The 23,975-nt window shown below is 34.1% G+C and overlaps 1 protein-coding gene and 1 long non-coding RNA gene across 2 annotated transcripts; one reads left to right on the plus strand and one right to left on the minus strand.

Moving 5' to 3' along the window:
- The first annotated feature begins 4,698 nt into the window (after positions 1 to 4,698).
- LOC149893557 (uncharacterized) lies at positions 4,699 to 13,320 on the plus strand. The gene is made up of 4 exons (XR_016447733.1): positions 4,699 to 4,767; positions 5,150 to 5,247; positions 11,444 to 11,714; positions 11,803 to 13,320. It is a non-coding gene; the product is annotated as an uncharacterized LOC149893557 (long non-coding RNA).
- LOC149893558 (uncharacterized) lies at positions 6,690 to 12,405 on the minus strand. Its single transcript, XM_090073125.1, has 4 exons — positions 12,266 to 12,405; positions 10,349 to 10,551; positions 9,804 to 10,069; positions 6,690 to 9,612 (listed from the first exon to the last, which is right to left on the minus strand). Exons 1-4 carry the CDS (start codon positions 12,347 to 12,349, stop codon positions 6,770 to 6,772), a joined length of 3,396 nt encoding a protein of 1,131 aa, XP_089929251.1. The 5' UTR covers positions 12,350 to 12,405; the 3' UTR covers positions 6,690 to 6,769.
- Positions 13,321 to 23,975: the final 10,655 nt, after the last annotated feature.

The raw sequence follows: 23,975 nt of genomic DNA on the forward strand, positions 1-23,975 counted from the left end.
CTCCACACTTTATTTTCAAATCAAATTCATCCATTCGACGAATAATGGTGAAATCCAAATCATTTTCAAAGCTATAAATCTTATAATGGTACTTTTCTTCATAAGGCGAATAATAATACGACTCCTCGTAATCTTCCGTCTTAAGGTACTCATTTATAAAGGGCTCAAACAAAACCATCATCTTGCTCATTTTTTAATGGACCTGAAAATTTTTTTCGGCAAGGAAATGACCAATGTCGCTCGAAAGCAAACTGATCAATTCTTTATTGTCCACCCACGAATTAAACGAGTCTGGATATCCCAACCATTTGACCAATGATCTGGTCTTGGTTTTGCGAACAATTTTTTCAATTCTGAATATGTCCTGATGCATCTTTTGCATTTCCTGCTCGTAAAAAGTGCCTTGAATTTCTTCACCGTTAGCATCAGCGATTTTATACGTAGGAGGATCCGTATACTGAACTTTTGACACGGTAAAAACCTCCTCAGTCCATCTCGGCGTATACCCCTTTTCAAAATGAGACTTCTTTTTTGTGATCCGCACTTGATCACCCATAGAAAATTTCGGTTTTGCTCTTTCTCTCTGTTTACCATTCAGATTCATCCAGATCTTATTTTTATTCTTTTCATCACTGGCTTCCACTGGAGTCATTTTGATGGAAGAGTGCCTTGTGCAGTTGTAATTTTTCACCATCTTATCTAATACGTCAATGTATTTATTGGTATTGTTGGCTGAAAAATATTTAAACATTCTCTCTTTCATCGTTCTGTTCCATCGCTCAACAACGCAACTTTTTTCCTCGTTTTCAGTAGAATACAATTGCACACCCAACGCTTTCACGTGCTTGTTGTAGAATTCTTTTCCTTTATCCACCCACAATTTGACGCATTTTCTTTCTTCGAAAATCTTTTTCAACGTTTTAGACACTTCAAGACCCGTTTTGCTTTTTAATGGAACAATCCATCCATACTTTGAAAACACGTCGATCACCATGAGCAAATATTTTACACCCTTGTTAAATTTTGAAAACGATTGCATATTCACCAAATCTGCAGCCCATATTTCATCAATGTCGTTCACAATCACCCTACCTCTTTTAAAATGGCGAATGACCGGTTTATGAAGCTCCTCTGCAAGCTGATCCGTCCATTTCAGAGGCTTTTTTTTTTTTTAGATCCTACACCCAATCCAAATTTAACTTTGGCTTGATGATGGGCTTCATAATATTTCTTTCGTTTATTTCTTTTTGAGTGGGGTTTGGAATGGAGTCCAATTCTTCAAGCAACATTTGATCTGCTAATTTCCTAATGGCAGGGTCTTTGGAATGCATATAAGCCAAATCGTGGTGGTACGTTGCATTGTCCATTCTGTCTACCGGCTCGCTCCAAGGTTTATACATGCCGGTTGAATCGAGCCTTAAGTCCGTTCTTGTGCCAGGTCCTGCAAAGTTCATCCCTGGAACGTGCATTTCTCCAGGAAACTTTTGCCCCGGGAGCTTTACGTTTCTTGTAAAACTGTTGATTGATTCCACCAAATCACCTCCTTTTGCTACCGAAGAAACAAACTTGCATTTGGTCGTTCCGCAAGAGTCGCAAGTCCCTTTCAACATATGCCTGTTGTTTTTTGTCAACTCATTTTTCAAGTGAATGGTTTCAGTTTTCCTTTTGCATTTAACGCAGTATATTTTAAAATAAAGAAAAATACTTTTTTTCCAGTACAAAATGGAAGTCATTGATCTGTCATGGAATATCGGAAAAACCAAAAGATACAACAACAAGCTTTTGCCAAGAAGCATTCGAGGAATCATCGTTAAGAAATCCGGTTGCGGAAAAACAACCTTGCTTCTCAATTTACTGCTTAGACCTGGATGGCTGGATTACAACCACTTGCAAGTCTTTGGCAAATCCCTTTTCCAACCTGAATACAAAATACTCAAAAAAGCCTTTGAGAAGAAACTACCAAAAGAACTCATTCTCCAATTATTCAACAATCAAAGCAAAATTGAAAAGTTAAACTCCAGTCCTGAAGCCGTCATTGAAGAAATATCTAAAGAATGGAACGGAGAAACAGACATGGAATGCCAATTTTTCGAAAGTGAAGAAGACGTGCCTGAACCTGAATCCTTAGACTCGACCAAAAACAACTTGATGATCTTTGACAACTTGCAACTCACGAAACAAAACAAATGCGAAAAATATTACATCCGAGGAAGGCACTCCAACGTCGACTGCTTTTACCTCTCTCAAAACTATTTCTTGCTCCCCAGACAAACCATCAGAGAAAATGCCAACTTTATTTGCCTCTTTCCTCAAGACGATAAAAATATCAACCACATTTATCAAGATCATGTTTCGAGCGACATGCCAAAAGAAGAATTTAAAAAGTTTTGCAAACGTTGCTGGTCTCAACCTCACGGATTTGCTGTCATTGATCTATCCTCCAAAAAAGACCATGGAAAATACAGAAGCGGGTTGGAGGATTTTTATTTTACAAACGTATAAAAAACATGTCTGGATTTTATTTGCTTGTCAAATCTAAAAAAGATCTTCCCACTATATCAAACAGCTCCATCAAAACATACTTTGAAAAACCCATCGAGCTGAATTTAAACAAACAGTTCGAAATGACTCTTGTAGGACTAGAAACCTATTGCAGCTTCCCCAATGTTATCTCTAAAAATAACGTTTTTAGATACAGCCCAAACGCTGGATCAAACAGTTACACCATCTACATTCCAGAAGGAACCTACAAAATCAACCAGATCAACGACTACCTTCAAAATGAAATGAAAAAGCAAACAGGAAGCTTATACAGATCAGACGGAGTCATCATTACAGCAGACGCTTCTTCGTTAAGATCCGTATTCAAATTTGCAAAGCCTACAGCAACAACAAAATACTGGGTTGATTTCAACATCAATAACAGCATAGGTTCGCTACTCGGATTCGACAAAAACGAATACACCTACGTCGAAAAAAAAGAAGACCCTGTTGATCCTGATAAAGTCACAAGCGTCATCGACACCTACGAGTCTGAAAACATCGTAAGAATTGAAGAAACTGCTGTCATTCAAATCACCAACGACGTTATAGGATCCTCCTATTTAGACGGAAAATCAACAAACGACATTTACTCCTTCTATCCTACGAGCGTAGCCGGAACCAAAATTGTTGAAAAACCTTTTCACTTAATCTACCTACCCATCGTTGTCAGCAAAATTTCAAGAATGGAAACACAAATCGTTGATCAAGATGATCACTTGATCGATTTTAGAGGAGAAGACATCATTGTCAGATACCACATCAGAGAGAAAATCTCATCCACTCTACACGATCTTTTTTCCGGAAGCGCTTTTAGTCCATGAAAAAAATTTTCCTTTTCTATTAAAAATGTATCAAAAGATCAGACTCAACATTTCAAAAGGACAAGCTGACAAAATTAAAAAAGCCATTCAAAACGAAACCGAAGTCAGCATAAAACTCACTCATCAAGACTTGAACGGCGAACATGTTCTCGCTGTCACTAAAACCCAATTAAACAAAATTGCAAAAGCAGACGACCACGGAAAAGGAGTCACCCTCAAACTCAGCAAAAAACAACTCTTGTACAACGCAAAAGTAGAAGGAGGATTCATCGGTGCTCTACTCCCCTTATTAGGAATGATCGGAAGCACCATCGCTACAAGAGTCGTCCCTGCTCTTGCCACTGGATTGCTCTCTGGTGTTGGAGCCTCTGCCGGTTCTGCCATGGTCGACAAAATTGCTGGACGCGGAATAGTTTACTTAAGAAAAGACGGAAAAGGACTAAAAATATCCAGATTAGGAGCCGGTGTATTCATAAACCCTTGGACTGGAATTACTCAAGGAGATGGACTTTACATTAAAAATAAAAAAGCATACGATTGTATTGGTTCTGGAGAAGAAGAAGAATTCTCCGGTCTTGGTTTACTTCTCGGTCCCAATTCACCCTTCAATAGCATACCCATTTTAGGTTCCATTCCCTAATTTAAATTTTTTATTCAACAAAAATAAAAAATCATAGAAAATACACTTTTATCATACCCATTTCTCCTGTAGACGAAATCATCAACGTCTCTCCCACAAACACATCCAACACGCTCGAAAAAGAAACGATTTTTGAAACTCGATACAGCTGATCAGACTTACGCACCAAATCAAATTTCTTATCATCATCACTCTCTTCTCCAAACTTAAAGCTCTCAGAAAAAACACCGTTTGTCTCCATTAAAAATATCAACACCTCTTTCTCTAAAACCACTCTAAATTCAGAAGTCGGCTTTATCATTTTACACATATCGCTAAACCTAGAAGTCGAAACTCTTCTCTTTGACCAAAAAGAATAGCGCTCACTCAAATTCACGTTTTGAACGCTTTCCGTTACAACCTTAATATTATACGCAAACTGGTCTAAAGATCTCTCGGCGATTTCCAAACTTCCCGCATTTAAAATCGACAAAGTCAACTCGCTACCACTTTTTACCGTTTTAAACAACTTACTCACATAACTCTCAACACCCACATGCAACGATTTCTCAAAATCAAACACGTACTCTTCAAACCGATCTGATAAAAGTTCCAAACATTAAATTTACCGTTGTTTTTGTTCTCACACTAATCCCTTCTTTACTTATTCTCAAACACACCATCCTCATGTTATTGAACAAAAGATCAAACAACGCTTTCACTTCACCTGCATGCTTTGTTCTCGCTAAAAACATTTTTAAATAAGAAAATAATTTTAAATCGGTAAGAAAGCTTTTTAGATCCTTCAGAATTAAAAAAAATCCTTATTGTTTAATTTTACTCATATTGAAATTTGTTTTCGTAATTTTAGCAATGTCTTCATTATAATTACGATAGATTTTTTTTACTGAACGAGGTTTTATTATCCCACTATTACAAGATCTTTGATTTTAATTTATTTAAAACTTCTTCGAATGGTAGCATTTGAATCATTTCAATAAAGGCAATTTTGACTGACTTTGGCAGCTTTCTAACGTTTTTTTCAAATTTAAGAAAACCTCTTGATTTTTCAAAATAATAACTTACCTCTTCACCGCTAAGAATCTCAATAAGACTAAATTCATTTATACAATCCATTTTTTAATTCTAAAAGAAATTTATTTAGTTCAAATTCAATTTTATCAACTAAATAATCTCACAAAAGATTCACACCTTGGCCATTGGACACTACAAAACAAGACCTGCTCTTGAATAATCATTACGGTAAGAAATTTTTTTAAATAAAAGGTAAGTCATCTTGGTAAAAAACACACTTCTTAAAAAATATAGAAATAACAAGATTATTTTTATACTTCTTCATCTTGGAAAACATTAACCCTAACAAGAATTTAAAAACGACGCCATTTTGGAAAAAACATACAACCCCCCAATATATAAGGGTATCAATGTCCCAGAACACGCATGAGAAAGGTAAGTCATCACATCAAAGGTATCACCCTTAAGTATGGGAAAGCTATCAATGTCCCAGAACCCGCATTTTGTATCTACTGCTAATACTACGATAGTGAACAAGTTCGTGTTTCTTATTGTTGTCAGGCAAGCTAACACTGGTTACTGTGCAATAGTCACCAAACATCTACTCAGCATAAGTAAATTTTGAAAATTAGGCTCTACTAATCATATTGATTTAATTTCATTCAGAAAGCTGAATGTTCTGCTGAATTTGTACAATGTTTAGTGTAGAGAGGGGTTTTTAAAAGAGTTGTTGCACCAGCCATGACTCTTTAATTTTTGTGTCTAGTTTCAGGAGTACAACAATGAGAAAGTCCATAACCAAAGATTGACAAGCATTTTGTATAACGTTTTTCTGAAGTTTAATCTGATTTATGTGATGCTTTATGTGTTGAAGCTTTTACTTTGCAAAGTGGATACTTTTTTTTCCCTTCGAGTTTTGCAAGTGATGATGAACGATTGGCTTGTTTGATATTGAGCAAAGTTGTAGCGTTTGTGGCTCAACTGTCGTTTTATCTTTCGTTAGTTTTCTAACTTGAATTCAACAGGCAATGCAGATGGTTAAAAGGACTAAGTATTGATATTTTATATTACTAAATTTAGTAATATAAAATATTATTACTTAAGTATGAATATTTCCATTGTTTTCTGTTTTAAGAATCAATTTTAATATGTTATTACTTACGTAATAATATTTTGAAATTGTTTTTTGTAATAGGCAGTATGTTTTTTATTTATAAATAGTATTACTATTTATAAATATTATTATAAATTTTACTTATATTATTATAAAATATTATTATTAATATAACTCAAGTGATAATATTTTAAAGTTACTTTTTTATAATAGGTAATATATAAATTTTTTATTTATAAATATTGACATGTGTAAGCAGCTGATACTAGTTTAATGTAAGTTGAAAGTTAAACCTAAGTTAAACGTTACCATGTAAAAGATATTCACGAAAAAAAAGGATTTGGCAACTAAAATATATATAAAACACATATAAATCAAAATAAAATATATTTTCAAAATAAATTAATTGGAATCTGTCGAATCATGAAATAAATTTGGTTGGCTAAACATCCGATGTTTTCTGGGCATTGGTCTTTGTAATTCATATTATGAGGGAGGAATGTATTTTTTTCAAAACTCGCGTAAGGGAAGCGCTGGAAATTAATACCATCACTTAAGAATTTTTTAGTATTTTGCTGATAAAAACCGTATTCTATAAATATTAACCTCGTCAAAATCAAGAGCATTTACTTCTTTTTATTCCTGTATACAAAATTCTGATCCTTCCCCAAGAGCAACCTTACCTTCAGGACATTTTTGGCAACTTCCAGGACCAGCCTTTTCTTTATAATAATCATGCTTGCATGGCTGACATCCATATAAATCCTCAGTTGTTTCATAACCAGCCGGACATTTCTCGCAGTAGTAATCATAAAGACGTGGTTCGGAACCTTCCGGACAGGATTCGCAACGATCATCAAACGGATTGTAATACTTATTTTCATTTAAACAGCATTTGAGGTAATTTGAGTTAACTTTGTTTCGACGAGCTGCTTTTTTCTTATCTGCAACTCCTTTATACCAAAACGTCGCTTCAGCATATAGATAAAACTTTTCTGCTGGATACGGAACTTTTAAAGCATGATCACTTCTAAGGGAAACTTTCCAAATCGAATTCTCTAAACGGGGTAAAAGTTTGCCATTAACATTACCGTTTGTACTTATACAATATTTTCTAAATGTAGCATTGCAAGCCTCTCTATTGTATGGGTTTGGTAATTTGCAATTCCTCGACGGGTTTTCATCATAGCTGTTTTCGATTACAGTTCCTTTATCAATCGCATAAGATTTTCCATTTAACTCACTTGCAAAGGAAACTGTCTTTATTGTATAGGTATGCGTATGTGATGACATCGGCGGAAGATGTATTTTAAGACTCTGAAGGAAAAATGGTCCTTTTTGGTATGAGTGAATCCATTTGTTTTCGACTAACCACTCGCGATCAGAGATCACAAGTAAAGCGCTTCCATTTGTTTTGTTGTCTTTTATAGAATACAAACTCGACAAATCTAAGGCGCCCTTTTCAAATACTCCGAACGTTGCTGGAATTCTAAAAACACCGGATATAGGTGAAGCATTGGGACACTCAGACATGCGACACGTTTCCATACTAGTTAGAGAATCAATATCACCGTTCGGATTTCGAAGGAGCCTTGCACATTCTTGATGCTCCTCACCAAAGTTCATATACGTAAGATAGTTACATGCATTCTCTATTAAAGTTAATTTATGATATTTAAGCAGTGAAAATGCTTTCAAAGCCAATACTTTTGCCTCAACTTTTTGGATGGAATTTTTCTGTAAAGAGTCTCTCAAATGGCGGGCGTTGGATGCTGAAAGTTTTGCTCTGGCAACTTGTGCAAAACTATCCATTATTTCAGTTTGTTTTGAGCTTATAGTGCCAAGTAAAACATTGATTGATCTGACACTTTTTCTTGCCATTGGGCATTTACCCAATGCTATTGAGACTAGTGCTGGAATGCCACCCAGAGCTGTTTCTGGGTTTTCAATGACATTGCAACATTCCGTTATCATTTCTTCCAGCAAACCACCATATTCATCAACCATGTCGTCAGAAAGAGCAGGAGTAAAGTCGTGGTAAGCCTTAAGGAAATCTTTTGCATGTCCTAAAGTAAATCTTTTTCCTCGAAGAAGAGTTAAAAATTCTTTGATATCTTCATACGCTTTTTCATTTTCCTTAAATCTTTTTGACATTAATAACGAGAGGTCGTTTAAATTTGGTAAAAATTTGTTAACTAGATTTGAAAGTCTTGCAAGGACGACAGCTGACTTCACAACCTCGCTCAGTCGATCTTGAAATTCCAAAATATTGCCCGCGCCTTCAACAAGCATTCCAATCGGATTACCCATTTGAGCAGTAGCTAAAGCTAATGCTGCAACCTTTTGTAACATGTCAGCTGAAGTAACTGAAAACGCACAAATAAATATATCTTCTAACTCATCTGCAAATTCTTTTTGCTTACTTTCCAACATATTACGAGCTTCCGTCCAGTCACCCTGACCGTACGTATCACCTGCTCCTGCTATTTGTTCGTCAAAATCTGCAAGGTCACTGAAGTATTTTCCAATATTGGAAGTCAGAGCATTTCCCAAGTTATTGATTTGATCTTGAATTTGTGAAAACTTTTGGTTCCAAATGTTGTTTTTAAGTAACATGAAAGGATTAATTGAGGTCTCAATAATGACGCTTTTTTTTTCTTTATTGCTTGCTAAAGATAAGATATCATCAAGAAGTCCCCTCACTAAGCAATATTCAGGATAACGTGGATCAGGAAGATGGCAATCTGTCCAGAAGAAACATGATTGATCCAGATCCAAAAGTGCATCATTTGCTGATTTAGTTATTTCAGTGTAGTTTCCTTCGATATTTACCTCGTCTAATATTCCTATCAACTTATTTGGAGAGCATTTAGCGCATTTTACATTTCTATTATAAGCGCGGCAGAATTTTTGAATGAATATTCGGCACTGTGTTATTGAGTTTGTTTTTTCATCAGGACAACTTAATCCTAAGCAGTACATATTAAATGCTATCTTAGACATATTATACGAATAAACTGGAACACCATTGGTACCTCTACCAAATTCATCTCCAAATAAGGAATTGCAAACAACCTGAGCCTCTTTTTCGCTCCAATCTGGTAAAGCATCATTATTAGTAGATGAAGCAAATGGCAAACCTACTAAAAAGACATCACCTTCGTTTGATGAACTGTTAGAAACTAACTGAAGACTTCTCATATCGAGACATGCAACTCCTGCACCACTGTATAAATTGCACCAGTTAAATGTTTCATGATAACAGCTACCGATAAAACTTTCTGCACCAGTACAGTTTACATTTCCCATGATGTAACTGATTATTTTTGATGGTCCAAAAAAACTACTGATGGTAGGAATTGCTTTCGTATCTTCTGAAAAACCTAAAGATTTGCACATCACACTTGCTGATTGCTGGTTCCACCCAGTATGGCACACAGATTTGTTAAAAATGAAGACATCACCATAATACTTGGATTCTATAAACATTCAAAAGTGGTTGTAAAATAATAAAAGGGGAAATAAACTGATATAACAATAAAATCATACAATTATGTAACTATTATGCATAATAGTATGATTGCACACACACACTATACATTAATACAAAGGCAACAGCATTAACAACAACAGAAGTAGTTACAACAACAATGAAAATGAATCTGCTTACTTTCGTCTAGCACTCTTAGTTCTGTATTTAATAAAACGCTACTTTTAGTATGTTTACTTGTTATTGTACAGTTCTTCTCGTCATGCCAGTTATAACAATCGTTATTAGAATCACATCGTAATTCATTAGGAACACAAACTCGAAAATAAGAGCAATAAAAGTTGTTAGATGGACATGGATCCTCACAGTTTTTTCTACCGACAATATCTGCCGCGCATTCAAAATATTTATCATTTCGATAACCGCACGTGCATTTTCTTTGTTCTCTAGAGGAAAGTTGTAATCAAGTTTTGAGAAAATAATCAAGTCTGAGAAACAAAGTTCAAATACTGTTAACTAATATCTATAAACCAGAAAACAAACGTAAAGCTCTAACGATAGATAAATGATTCTCAGAAGTTTCACACTCATGCGAACAAAAGCTCATATTGCCTTCTATGCAAGCATGCTTTACAAAACATTTTTCAAGGCAGGAAACTTTTAAAGAATTTAAGCACAAAGTATAAAATGCTCAGACTTCTCTTTTAACCGTTAGAATTATTTACCTTATTGATATTTCACACAATATTTGATAAACTCCATCCCATGACGTAGTGATTTCATCTTTCTCTTCAAAGTGGCAAACATTTTCACCGCAGCATTCTTCCCTCAATGATTCAGTATTATCCCTTTTATACAAAAATGATTTTGCCTTTTTATCATCCATGGTAATTTGGTCGATACTCTTCTTGTAACTGTTCGTTGAATTCTGAAACAAATTGCATTGATTCATCATAAAGTTTTAGACAAAAACCTCATTATAGCAATATTTAGCTTTTGATAAACAATCGTTGAGTAACTGAAGCTTGATATCGCATTAATAAACGCAAGTGTGTTGGTAACTTTAAATGCAAACCTTAAACGTATTGGTTGAAATATGAAAATACAGCTGTTAAGAGTGTCATAGAAGTGAAAATGTTAAAAGAAACGAAGATGTAAGCAGTAAGTTATGCGATTCAAATTAAAATACTCATGGTGTAAAGCGTTCTCTTTTTTTACTAATGAAGTTACACTTGAAGGTTTATTGTATTTCAAAGTGGATTACGGAAAAAGTGATGTGTTGTTCGTTTTCACATCTGACAAGTGCATTTATTGTAGTTGATTCTGTAATAGTGCTTCAGTAAAAGTTTATTTTGATAACGGCGTGGTATAAGTAGCGTAAAAAGCTTTTTTAGTTTCTTGTTAGAACAGGAGAAACGATTATGTGATAAACAGCCCTCCACCAGAGGAATTTCAGCTTTGACTAGAACGGCTGCTCTCTGTTTTTTATTATTTGCATTATTTCTCTTTCTCTTTTGCATTATTTCATAGTATTTAGGAACTTCTCTCTCTCTCTCTCTCTCTCTCTCTCTCTCTCTCTCTCTCTCTCTCTTTCTCTTTCTCTCTCTCTCTTTTATATTATTTTATATTAATTGGATGTTTCTCTCTATCTTATATTACTATTTGCTATTTGTCTATTTCTCTCTCTTTCTTTATTTTGAAAGTTATTGTGTTCGATGTACTTTATAACATAATCACAAAGTTGTAGATCATAAATTTAGACAAATAAAAACTAATTCTGTTTTTTTTAGTTATTTGAAATGATTCATCTTATTTTATAGCAGCATCAATACTTATTCAACTTCTTAACTGAACAGGCTGATTGGTGAGAGTTTTTTAGTCAAAAAACATCGTAATAAAGTTTGCCGTGCTGTTGATCTCATTTCCCACCTCAGAAATGAGAGAAAAAGCCTATTTACTCTTTGGGACAAGCAATTCAGACTTCTTTTGGCAGATAGCCATTAAAATAAACCTGGTTTTGATATGTTTAGTGCATATGCCGCCAGTCTTTTGAGTTCTGTTTCAATTTGCACCTACCCTATTTTAAACAAGGTATATAATGGTTAATTCTGATTTTCTAGAGAGATTCTCAACTACCTTATTATAAATATTTATCTGCTTTAACTTTGATGACTTTAAGAGTTGGCACTCATGACCTGCAGCAATGGCACTGTTATGTGACACACCACTATCACCAACGTGATATCGATAAGCTAATGTAAGCAGATAGTTGTTTTTTGTACCATATTATGTTGCTATGATATTCTACTCAATAATATTTTTAAAATATCTTACAAGACTTTACCTGATTTCATAAACTTGGTTAAGAGTAAAAAAGTATTTCACTGAAATCCATTTTACTCTTAACTGAGTCGCATCGTTTTATCCTCGATTTCTGGCATCGAGCGTCTTGACCATTTGTTATAGCGCTGTTTTATCATGACAGGACACTACATGACGCAATTTTATTATAAATTATGATCGGAAAACCTCGTTTGTGAACAGGAAAACGCGTTGTAAAGTATTAGAATTATACATTTGTTAAACTCTATGCTTTATATTTAAACTCCAGCTTTTTTTTTTTAATAACGCATTAAACTTACAGGAGTTCTCCGGTACCTAGCTTCACATTTCCAAGCTGTCCAATACAAGAAACAGATAGCTACAACCACCCATCGAAAAAACATTTTCCTAAATGAAAATTACATAAGTTCATTGTGACCACCTTTTTTTAAATATTAGTTTTATAAACAATTTATGCAGCAAAAAGTTCGCCTATAGAAAATTATTTCAATAAAATTTTTTTTTAAAGCAATGTTTTAACTTCTTTCAATGCTTCAATGATTTTTATATCTTTTGCTCAGGCGAAACTTCCATATAGAAACTCCTTTCATTAAAAATTGCAATTGTGAAAAATGCAGAATGTAGAGTTTCGTTGAAGTGCCATCAAAGCAAAACTTTTGTTTTCGGCACACTTTCCAATATGGAATACTGTGACATTCCTTCGCAATTAATTTCATAATATTTGTAATTATCATTGTAACTTTTGTAAAGTTTATTAATTACAGTTTTTGTCATTATAATGAAAACTTTTGTAATTATTGTAAAAAAAATGATCGGAGAACTTTATTAACAAGTTTAATTAACAATTCAGTTGTTGAATTCCGAATTTTTAATTTGAATAAGATTGGTGCGCAAAAGAGTATAATCGCGTTCCGCACTGACCCCACGGCAGTTTCGTAATATCTTTATAAAGTTTATCTTTAGTGTATCCAAAATCACCAGACCAAAAAACTTTTTAATTTTTTCTTTCTCCTTCAGTTTCATTATAATTTTTTGATAAGTTCTCTAACGACATTTTGGAATATTGAGTTTCTTAAAATTTTCTTAAATTTTAAGTCTTAAATCGAATTGAATTTCATTGCACGTGCAAATTAAACTGTTTATTGTCGTTCAAATTGAACAATTCTTTTAAACTGCTGTTCTCCATTGTAGATATGCTAACTACGTGTAAAGTTGATACGATATTTAGGTGAAAAGCTAGGAAGTATTCATCGAACTCTTAAATAAGTTTCTTATTGAAAAGTGACCTAGTATTAAAAGTTTCTTAAGATTTTCTCTTAGTTCTAGTTTTTGAATAAAATAAAAAAAAAAAAAATTGGAGAGATCAGGAATCATATTTTCGATGTTAATCATTAAAATGAGTTTTCGATCTTATTCCGTTTTTATTGTTTTCGATATTGTTCGATATTAGTCATTTTTTCGATCAGTTAATTTTCGATATAATTACGCTTTCCCTTATTTTTATTAAGTTACAGAGAGGGTTAAATATTTAAAGTTAATTGGCTAATTTTTTTTTGTTTAGATTTAAAAAACAAGTTCTTTTTATCTTTCTATTTAACATCAATGTTTAATATACAATATTGAACATATGTACCAGCCAAATAAAAGTTCCAGGTGCTGTAATTAGCGTAAAAAAAATTGCATCAATGCGCGTGCGTCATATTCATTGTACAAAATTCATTGTACACAATAAATTCATTGTGCACAATGAATTTGGAAAATAAAGCTGAGAGAGTGAGAGAAATATATAACTCTAGTGAAAAACATAGTCGCAGTGGTGTACCAACATGTTTTGGGGCCTAGGGCGGCACTTGGTAAATGGGGCCTATATATATATATATATATATATATATATATATATATATATATATATATATATATATATATATATATATATATATATATATATAATTATATTAATTATATTTGTTATATTAATTATATTTATTAAATTTATTATGATAATTATATTTGTTATATTTATTATATTTATTATATCTATTATATTTATTGTATTTATTATATTTGTTTTAATTATTATCTTTATTATATTTATTAATGTTCACAAATAAGCTAGATATTAATTGGATTTATGAACCATAAGAATAATATGGGGGATTTAAAAAAAAACGATTTTAATTTTAATGTTTTCGGAATCTGGGGCCCCCAAAATGAATGTTATCATGGTCTCGTGCTTAAATTTGTCCATTCCACCTATGATAATAGCTCCTTCCATATGGGAAATTCGATAGGACGAGCAAACAATATCAAAACTAAATGTTTTCGTACTACTGATAAAAATTATTGTTTACCAAAATACGCTAGGCCTACTCATTTTTAAGGTCAAAATTAGTTATTTATAACCAAGTAATTTAATTGACAATACGGATAGTGTTTAAGGACAGGCCCCTTATGAGGCTTCAACATAAAACGACGTGTGATATAAAATTATAATATGATAACTAAAATCTTCTCACGTAGCCTTGTTAGGCCTATATGCAGGAATAAAATTATAACTTACCATGTAACTTGGTGATAACGAACTGAAGACGTGATTTGCTCTCGAATTATTGAGGTACTGAATGATAGAGTATATTAATCACATTAACGAAACAACATAAATATCTGTCAGTCTGCCTAAACCATCATGAACCATAGACTCGTAGGTAGGGTGGGCGAATCTATTTATTAGTACTCGCGGGTGTGGGGGAGGAAGCTTCGCGGAGGGCCTCAAAAACACTCATGGTGGTTGTTACTGGCCAAGATATCATTTCAATTTCTTACATCTTGGTTTGTTTTCTGTGGATGTTTATTTTCTTGGCAAGCAGATACGATCATGTTTCAGGTTCATTTTTGTTGTAAACAATTATGATTACAGAACAAAAATTTTGACTATTACAAAATCCGGCTGAAGTAAAAAAAATATAAATTGTATTAACATTTGGGGGCCTATTCCCAGACGGGGCCTGGGGCGGACGCCCCCCCGCCCCACCTTTGGTACGCCACTGCATACTCGTCTTGATTTTACAAGCTATTTCGGCAGTATGGCACCAATAGCAAAAATGATTGAAAAACTTGATGGGTCTGGCGATGAGGTAGTATGGCTGAAGAAAGTTAAACTGGTCGGTGAACTACAAAAGATGGGCGATCTGTCTTTGATAATTCCGTTATTTCTCGAAGGAAGTTCATTTGCCTTATATAAACAACTTAGCGATAGCAAGAATACCTCCGCTGCGGATATTGAAAAAGCTTTATTGGGTGAGTTTGCAATAGATAGTTTTGAAGCCTACGAGCTGTTTAGGGATCGGAGATGGAACGAAGGTGAATCCGTCGATGTTTACATGGCCAACTTGTGTCAACTTATGAGACTGGCAAAAGTTGAAAATGAAGAGTTGCTGCAGCGAGCGTTTATAACTGGATTGCCAGGTGAAGCTTCAAAGCAGTTACGAGCACAAGTAAAGATATTTGGGATCAACTTGCAGGACGCGTTAAACCACGCAAGAGTGCTTTTATCGGAACCAACAAAAGAGGAATGTGTTTCAACGACAATCTCTAGAATCAACAAAAACGCTAATAGATCATCTTCATCCTCTAATGGTTTTAATTCTTATAACTGCGGTATACCTGGACACGTTGCTCGAAACTGTCTTTTAAAGCAACGGAATACTAATGGTGTAATAACATGTTTTCGATGCAAAAAAACTGGCCATATTGCAAGATTTTGCTCATCGCAACAGGGAAACTCAAGTGGGGAGTTGCCAGCGCCAGCTGTTCCCTTGAGCAACTAATGACGCTCCCAATATGCATAGTAAACGTGAACAAGTTTGCAGCAAAAGCACTGGTCGACAGTGGATATGCCCGAACCATTATTTCAAGAAAAATGGCTCGGGAAGCAATTGTTCACATCAGAAGAAAAGAATTCAAGGTATTTGCTGTAAACGGAGAACTTGTGGAAACAGTGGGAGAAGCGATGATAACATTGGTAATAGCTGGAAAACAGCCACAGGCGTTAGTAATGATTTTAAGAAGCATTCTCGACGGTGTTGACGCTGTTATTGGTATGGATATTATTAATCGTTGTGGAGGAGTGGACCTTTACGATGGAAAGATCGAGTTTGGTTTTGTTTCAATTTGTAAGAAGAAAAAATCTGTTGGCAACAATGTTACTATGACGGACAAGGATTTTGATGCTTATTTCGATGGCACAAAGTGGACTACTAAATACAAATGGAAGCACCATGAACCTCAACTGAAGAACTCTGTCGCACAGTATAAGATAAAACCCCAAATAATACATCAATTTAACGAAAAGATGGACTCATGGGTGGAAAACGGTTGGTTAAAACTGTGCAAAAAGAATAAACAAGGGATTATCCTGGTAATGGCAGTTGAACAGGAAAATAAAGGGAAAATACGACCGGTTTTGGACCTTCGTGAGTTGAATCAGTATGTTAACTCGCATAATGCCTCAAGCGATGCATGCGACGAAATAGTGAGGAGATGGAGAAAAATTTATGACGAACTTTCAATGCTTGATCTCAGATGTGCCTACATGCAAACTTACATTGATCCGTTTTTATGGAAGCATTAGGTAATAGTCTACAAAAAGATGCAATACTATCTTACACGTCTCGGCTTTGGTTTAAATTCCGCACCAAAAATCATTTCTTCAATCCTAGGCAAAATGCTGAGTCTCGATGCAGGTATGAATGAAGCAACAGACCAATACATCGACGACATAACTGTTAATTTGAAAAAGACATCACTTGAAAATGTCGTAACCATTTGGCGCAGTATGGACTGATAACAAAAGAACCGGAGAAATGTAGTGCTGCACGAGTGTTGGGTTTGCAACTGTTTAGAAACGAAAAGAAAGAGCTTTGTTGGAAGCGTGGCAATAATGTTCCAAAGTAAGAAGACATCAAAAACGATAAAATAACACGACGAAGACTTTTTTCAATATTTGGGCACTTATTAGGGCACTCTCCCGTTGGAAATGGCTTAAAATAGCATGCAGCTTCATAAAACGTCATAGCCATGGATTTAACTGGGGATCAAGCACAGTCATGGTTAATTGAAATACTGGATCGATTGGAGTTAAATGTGGTAAAAACTTTTATAAAGAAAAAGAAAAAAAAAAAGAATAGAGATATGTTGAAGAGGAAAAGAATAATAAAAAAAAATAACAACAAAAAATATGAAAAAGTTAAAACAAAAAAAAAACAAAGAAAATAAAAGAAACCGAAAACTAACTTTAAAAAATCATGTTTTGTGGGAAATAAAAATGCAGGAGATACTTTTGAACTTTTAGTGAAGAGTTAACCCGGCCGTTGATTACAACGGCCTGAGATAGATTTCAAAACTAAATAGATTTTAAAAAACAAACTGATGTTTTTTTAAATCAGGTGACTACTATCATTGTTACTGTTATTTCTTTTTTTTAGATTTTTATTGTACTTCATTGCTATGCTAACTTTTAAATTGTTGCATGTTGTTGCTACGTTACGTAGCCAAAATACCAAAAACTGTTGTTTTTGATGGTTTCTATGAAACTATCAATTAAATGGACACCCTTTTGAGAAGAAAAATCGAAAGAAAACAACATTTTTGATTGAATAAAATTGCTGAGAAACGTTTAACCATGGTAACAGATTAAGAACGCTGAACCAAAACCTTCTTATGGTGTCAATAGTGGTACCTTTTACTCGATTTATAAGTAGCTATGCAAAGTTTTTGAAATCTTTGGATTTTATCCGAGGAGGTATTTGATTTTCAAGATTTTAATGAAAAACACCTTGGGTTCGTCAGATTTAAGAACTTTTCTATATTTTCGTTAACCATAAAAATTTCACTAGTTACAAAAAAAAGTACATAAAAAAAAACATTTCTTTTATTGTGAATCATAAACAGTATTTTTGCCAATTCAGAATGAATTCTGTGCAAATGATTCCTTTTTTCCATGAGCGGGGTGTTTTCTTGCAAACATTTGTAAAGGACTTCAAAAATGTTTGCTGTTGTAGTTGATAACGCTTTGAAAAAGCATTGAGTCATACTCTGGATGAGATATATTTCTTTTGCATTTTCTCCAGTTGTCTTTGAATCTTGAATGCACTTTTTATGTTGTTTGATGAATAACACAAATAAAGTGCAGAGGTATTTCATGAAATCTGGTACATGAGTTATGCAAGTATGTCCTTTAGGAGTCACAGTGACAAAGAAGTAGAGGTACAATTGCTTGATCCCATCCGAGGTTTGTCTAAAAATTGAATCAATGATCGTTAATTTAATCGATGTTGAAGTTGAAAGGTGTGCTTTTCTTCAGCAACAGCTTATTGCTCTTGCTTTGTAAATTGCATGTCATGAAAGAGTTGCATCTGAGTATTCAGTTTTTCAGGCAACTCTCTTTCTTACGGCCGGTTCTGCGACAAGTTCGTTAATAATATAGTTAACAATATACAAAAGCAGGTGAAACTTCATTAGTGGGATCATATCCAAATCGAGTTCAGAGTTCTGAGATGTGTTAACAACACTAAAACTCATTTTAAAAATGATCCTCTATCAACAGTTCAAAGCAATTAATTAGCTGAATATTCCTTTTCTAGAAGTACATTGGTTATTTGCTCCAAAGTCTTGCTATGAACAACGTCAGTGTTCTTAATGATTGTGCCAAGTTCCTTGAAAATGTGATTTTTGACTATGCGAAGAATACAGAGAGTTTATTTCCTTCAGCGGCGAACTTCTGACGAAGGTCATGCTCAACAATTTTGTTGTCTGTTGACTCGTTTAAAGTAGGCCAAACAGCCTCATTTTGGAGTTTGAATATCCTAAATTGAGCTGAGGATTGAACTAGTCTTAAGTCTTGAGAGTGTTGGACATGCGCGCTTTTGTTCGTCCTACGCATATCAAAAAATATTTACTTTTACTAAAGTAGTTACTTGTGATAATTTATAAAAACTAAGGAGACAATATTAAATACTAGCTATTGAGACATAAACTTCAAGGTTTTTTTTTAATGAAAACGGTCTTCCTTATATCTAAAATGCATATTCCTAAATAAATGGGCTTGTAAACCAACTTTGTTTTCTTCATGTGCACGGCGATCAATCTTTCATCAAAGATAGTGCGACTTTCGAAATTGGGCTTTTTTAGTGACCAGCCTGACGTTTACATGATTTTCAATATTTTCCATGGTTTTTCCAAAGACGGAATTGTTCATGAGTTTGAAAACGTCCTTTTCAAAGTCGTTAGGGGCTTTTGTTCTTAAATCGGTGTTTTTGTCGATGTATTCTTTTATCCAAGGGTTTTCTTCAAATTTGATGCCTCGATGTAGTTTTGTAATTTTCAGTCCAAATCGTTCATATAGTTTAAGGTTTTCATGGTAAATGACGTATTTTTCTTTGTTGTTTAAATTCGAAACGAGCTTGTCTACTTTGTTGATGGTCATTTTTTCAGGAGCCAAATGGTAATCGTTGTGCTCGTCGTGAAGATTTTTAGGGTAATGTAAATCGACTTCTAAAATATATGGCATGGATTTCCAATTTAAAAGCTCGTCTTCAGTCATCCATTCAAAACCACGAGTTGGAAGAGGTTTGCTCATCGCTAGGGACAGGCGAAAAACACGAAAACACGGGAGCCGTGTTTTCCGTGTTTTTCGTCATTTGCCGTGTTTTCCGTGTTTTATGAGAAATCCGTGTTTTTGTCAGATTTACCGTGATTTTCTGTTTTTTTTAAATTAACTTGCTCTATTCTTTTACTTACTTGTTGTTAGTGGTAATTGCTTGACGTCAATTTATCTGTCATTTCCGGTTAGTAATTACCATTTTTTCGTAAACAAGTTGCGTGTCAATCAATAAACATCTTACTTTTAATTATGTTGAAGAACGCCGCACGTAGGAGTATTTGACGATTTTAGCTGGCCAAAATTGGAACTATTAAAAGTGGCCGTACCCACTTAATTACCTACCCTTATTATCTCTCGATAATGGTCGCTTAATGAGCAGCTAATGGTTTGGTTATAAAAGTAGTAATTGGAACTACGCAATCTAGTTAAATATCCGATCTATAACTGCGTGGTTCATTTTATTTACGAGCGATTTTAGTGGTGTTTATTGAAGTTGTGTACAAGTGTTTACAACAGACGTTTTACAGTGTTATATCATGGATGAATCTATGACAGGTATGTACATTATTTACTCTTACTACCGTTTTGAAATATTAATTACCACAAAAGTTATGTACCATGAAACTTAGCATTTTTTTAACGAATTTTAAAGTAAATTTTGACTTTAAAAGTGAAAAAGTTGTAGTGCGCATTGAAACCCTCTTAGTTTTTTTCGTTTTTCTATGAGTTTATACCACTAGCTATTTAAAAATCTTAATTTCAACTGCCTGTTGATGCCATCTAAATTTTAATCATGTTCTAAGCACATCAAGGTCCAAGATGAATTTTTCAACTTAATTTTTTTTTCTAGATGGGTCATTAGGAATGCAAACAATCTCTCGTTTGAATTTCTACAACAGTATTCAGCAGCAGGAGGCTCCAAATTTCAATGAAAAAATGGACTTAGCTGATCAAAATTTGTTATCAAGAAATCAATATACCGAAGAACTAAAAACAGCATACAAGCGTCAAATGTCGAGGTTGAAAGCTATTTTTAGAAAAATGTGGTCGTCTTCATCCAGAACTCATGAAATATTTATTAAGAAGCATGGCCCTTGGCTGCAAGGGAGTTTCCAAATACCGGGTACCCCATCCACTCCATCATCAGCAGGACGACCAAGAAAAAGTTTTGTCGATTCTAGTGAACATTCAAAGAGGAGAAAAACAGAACAGCTCAGGAAAGATGTGGAACCAGAAGCTATTGTTTTTGCAGCTGAAACTTGTTTGACAACAAGTGACAAAAGAAGTGCTGCAACCATCCTCAAAGATCTTAAAACATCTCCCAAACGAGCGGGAAAGTATAAAAAAGCCTATCGCAGCAGTCTTGAACCTACAAAAAAATCATTGACACCGTTAGAGGCTCTTTTAATATTTAATGACGCAGGCCTAACAAAATCTCAAGTCACAAGAAGCAATGGCCCTGCTACAGTATTTTGGTCGAAGAAAAAAAAAACATGCTATCCTGATCCTGATTCGTTCACAGTCACAGAAAGTTTAGCTAAAGTAGACTTACAAAGTCTGTTAAACCATACTGCCGAAAGATTGGTGTTGTATTTAGAAGAAGTTATCAAGACTCTAACGGAAAGTGGGCGTAAACATATGAAATTATCTACGAAATGGGGTTGTGATGGCTCCCAGCAGACACAGTTTAATCAAAAGTTTGAGGATGGCTCTAATTCTGATGCCAGTATATTTCAATGCTCAATGGTTCCATTACAGCTAACTTGTGGAGTAAATAAAAAGGTTATCTGGTAAAACCCTACACCATCGTCTCCAAGGTTTTGCAGGCCAATTCGAATTAGGTTCATAAAAGAAACTGCTGATGTAATAGCTGAAGAAATTGCTTACATGGAAAACAAAATTGCAGGCTTGAAACCAACTCAATTTCAAGACATAGCAGTAGAACATGTGATGATGTTAACTATGAACGACGGAAAAGTCTGTAACGCAGCAACCACCACTAAATCGACCATGCGATGTTGTATTTGTGGAGCAACATCAAGACAATTTAATGATTTGGACAGAACATGTGTTGACAATCAAAGCAGCTACAAATTTGGACTATCCATTCTGCATGCTAGAATACGGTGTTTTGAAAGTCTCCTTCACCTATCATAAATTGCTTGTAAAAAAAATGTCAGAAAAGGCTGAATGAAGATGAGAAGAGTCTCATCTCAGATAGGATAAAGAAAATCCAAGATGAATTCAAGAGCAAAATGGGCATTCTTGTCGACATACCTAAGGTTGGATTTGGGAATACCAATAACGGCAACACAAGCAGGAGATTCTTCAAGTCTACTCCAGTAACATCTGCAGATATAACTGGAGTAGACTTCCGTTTAATTTCCAGAATGAAAATTATCCTAGAAGTAATTTCCAGTGGCCACAAGATTGATGTAGAAAAGTTCAAACAGTATACTTTGGATACTGCAAAGCTTTATGTTGAACTATACCCCTGGTGTCCAATGACTCCAACTCTGCATAAAGTTTTAGTACATGGTCCTGATATAGTAGAGAATGCGCTTTTGCCAATTGGACAAATGTCGGAAGAGGCTGCCAAAGCCAGAAACAATCATTTCCGGGAGTACAGACTTAGCTATGCTAGAAAATTTTCTAGAAAAGATTGTAACCAAGATATCATCAATAGGTTATTGTTAACATCCGACCCTCTGTTGTCCAGAATTAGGAAAAAGAAACACAAACTTACAAAGCCTTTTTCAAAAGAAGCTGTGGAATTGCTTCTTCCTGGAGAAGTCCAAGATTCCGACACTGAAAACAACGAAAATAAAGAATATTCAATTGAATAGAATAAAATGTAATCTCTAAAGTACCCATCTTTCCCTTATATTGAACGCCACTGGCTTGGATTTGTACGAAAAACATTTAATTTACAATTTCTTGTCATATGGTAAAGTTTTCAGCTGTTAAAATGAGAGAAATAATTTTGGCCAGCTAAAATCGTCAAATACTCCTACGTGCGTGTGTAGTAAAAGCTAATTAAAAAAAAAAAATCAATTTGTTAAACAAAAAGAAGGACGAGAAACTAAAATAAAGCGCGTCAAACTAATTATACTGCGCCATTATCAAATTTTTTTTTATTGAAGCATTATGAACGAACCAACAACAGTAATTGCTTTTTTAAAAAGTGAAAAAGAATATCACTTAACATATTACATCATCCACTTTGGAATACAATAAAGCATTAAGCATAATCTCATCAGTTACAAAAGACGAAACTTTACGCGATGAGAGTTTCGATTTGAATCACATACCTTACTTTTTATATTATTGTTTCTTTTGACATCTTCTCTTCTATGACAGTCTTAATGGTGGTGTTTTCATATTTCAACCAAAAAGCTTTAAGTTTAGCAATTAAAGCCATCAATACACTAGAACATTTTTATACGATATCAGGCATCAGTACTCAAAGATGGTTTATCTAAAGCAAAATATTGTGAAAATAAGAGGTTTTTTCTGAGACTCTATGTTTAACAATAGCATTTTTTTTCAGAGTTCAACGAACAATTACAAGAATACCGGCAGCATTATATGGGTGAAGAAATTGCAAAATCATTTTTTCATAAAAGGTGGCATAATCAAAAGCAGAAGGAGGATAATAAGGAATTAACTAAATTTCTGATAAATGGATGTTGCTTTGGAAAAGTATGCAATTTCGATGAGAGAGCTTATTCCAATGCGATATTGAACCCTATTTTTCAAGGTTTTTGTGAAGTATCAGTTAGGTAAATTTCTAATACTTAAATAAGAAATCGAATATTTCTTATACTTTCTACTTTGGTTCTTTAAAAGTTTCCAGTTTTGAAAATTGTTTAATAAAGTATGCTTGCATGGAAGACAGTATGAGCTTCACTCGTAGGAACTTTGAAACTTTTAAGAATGCCTTGTTTGCCGTTAGAACTTTGTGTTTGTTTTCTTGTTTATAAGTAAGTTAATATTATTTGATATGACTTGACTTTCTTTCTTAATCTTGATAGAACCTTTCTTTTAGAGAAGGAAGAATTTGCAAGTGTCGCGCTACTGATGGTGAAGTTTATGAATGTGCGGCAGATACTGTTGGTAAATTAAACTGCGAGCATCCATGTCCGTCTTTTGATGATTTTTATTGCTCTTATGATCGAAAGTGTGTTCCTCATAATAAGCGGTGCGATTCTTATAACGATTGTGAAAACTGGCTTGATGAGAAAAACTGTACAATAACAGATACACATAATAAAAGTTCCATTATATCAAGCACAGAATTAAAAGTGTTTGCAGAAAGTAAACAGATTTAGTTTTATAATTGTTGCATA

Source organism: Hydra viridissima, unplaced genomic scaffold (genome assembly GCF_058129835.1).
Source record: "Hydra viridissima isolate aposymbiotic clone 2 unplaced genomic scaffold, HvirCarnegie_v1 scaffold_1, whole genome shotgun sequence".
Taxonomy (NCBI): domain Eukaryota; kingdom Metazoa; phylum Cnidaria; class Hydrozoa; order Anthoathecata; family Hydridae; genus Hydra; species Hydra viridissima.

Excerpts from the sequence above, each read along its gene's own strand:
- LOC149893558 (XM_090073125.1), bottom strand. The coding sequence starts at position 12,349 with ATGTTTTTTCGATGGGTGGTTGTAGCTATCTGTTTCTTGTATTGGACA. Across the intron at positions 10,070-10,348 it reads TTGTGTGAAATATCAATAAG|AGAACAAAGAAAATGCACGT; the intron begins GTAAATAATTCT and ends ACTTTCCTCTAG. Across the intron at positions 9,613-9,803 it reads ACTAAGAGTGCTAGACGAAA|AATCCAAGTATTATGGTGAT; the intron begins GTAAGCAGATTC and ends GAATGTTTATAG.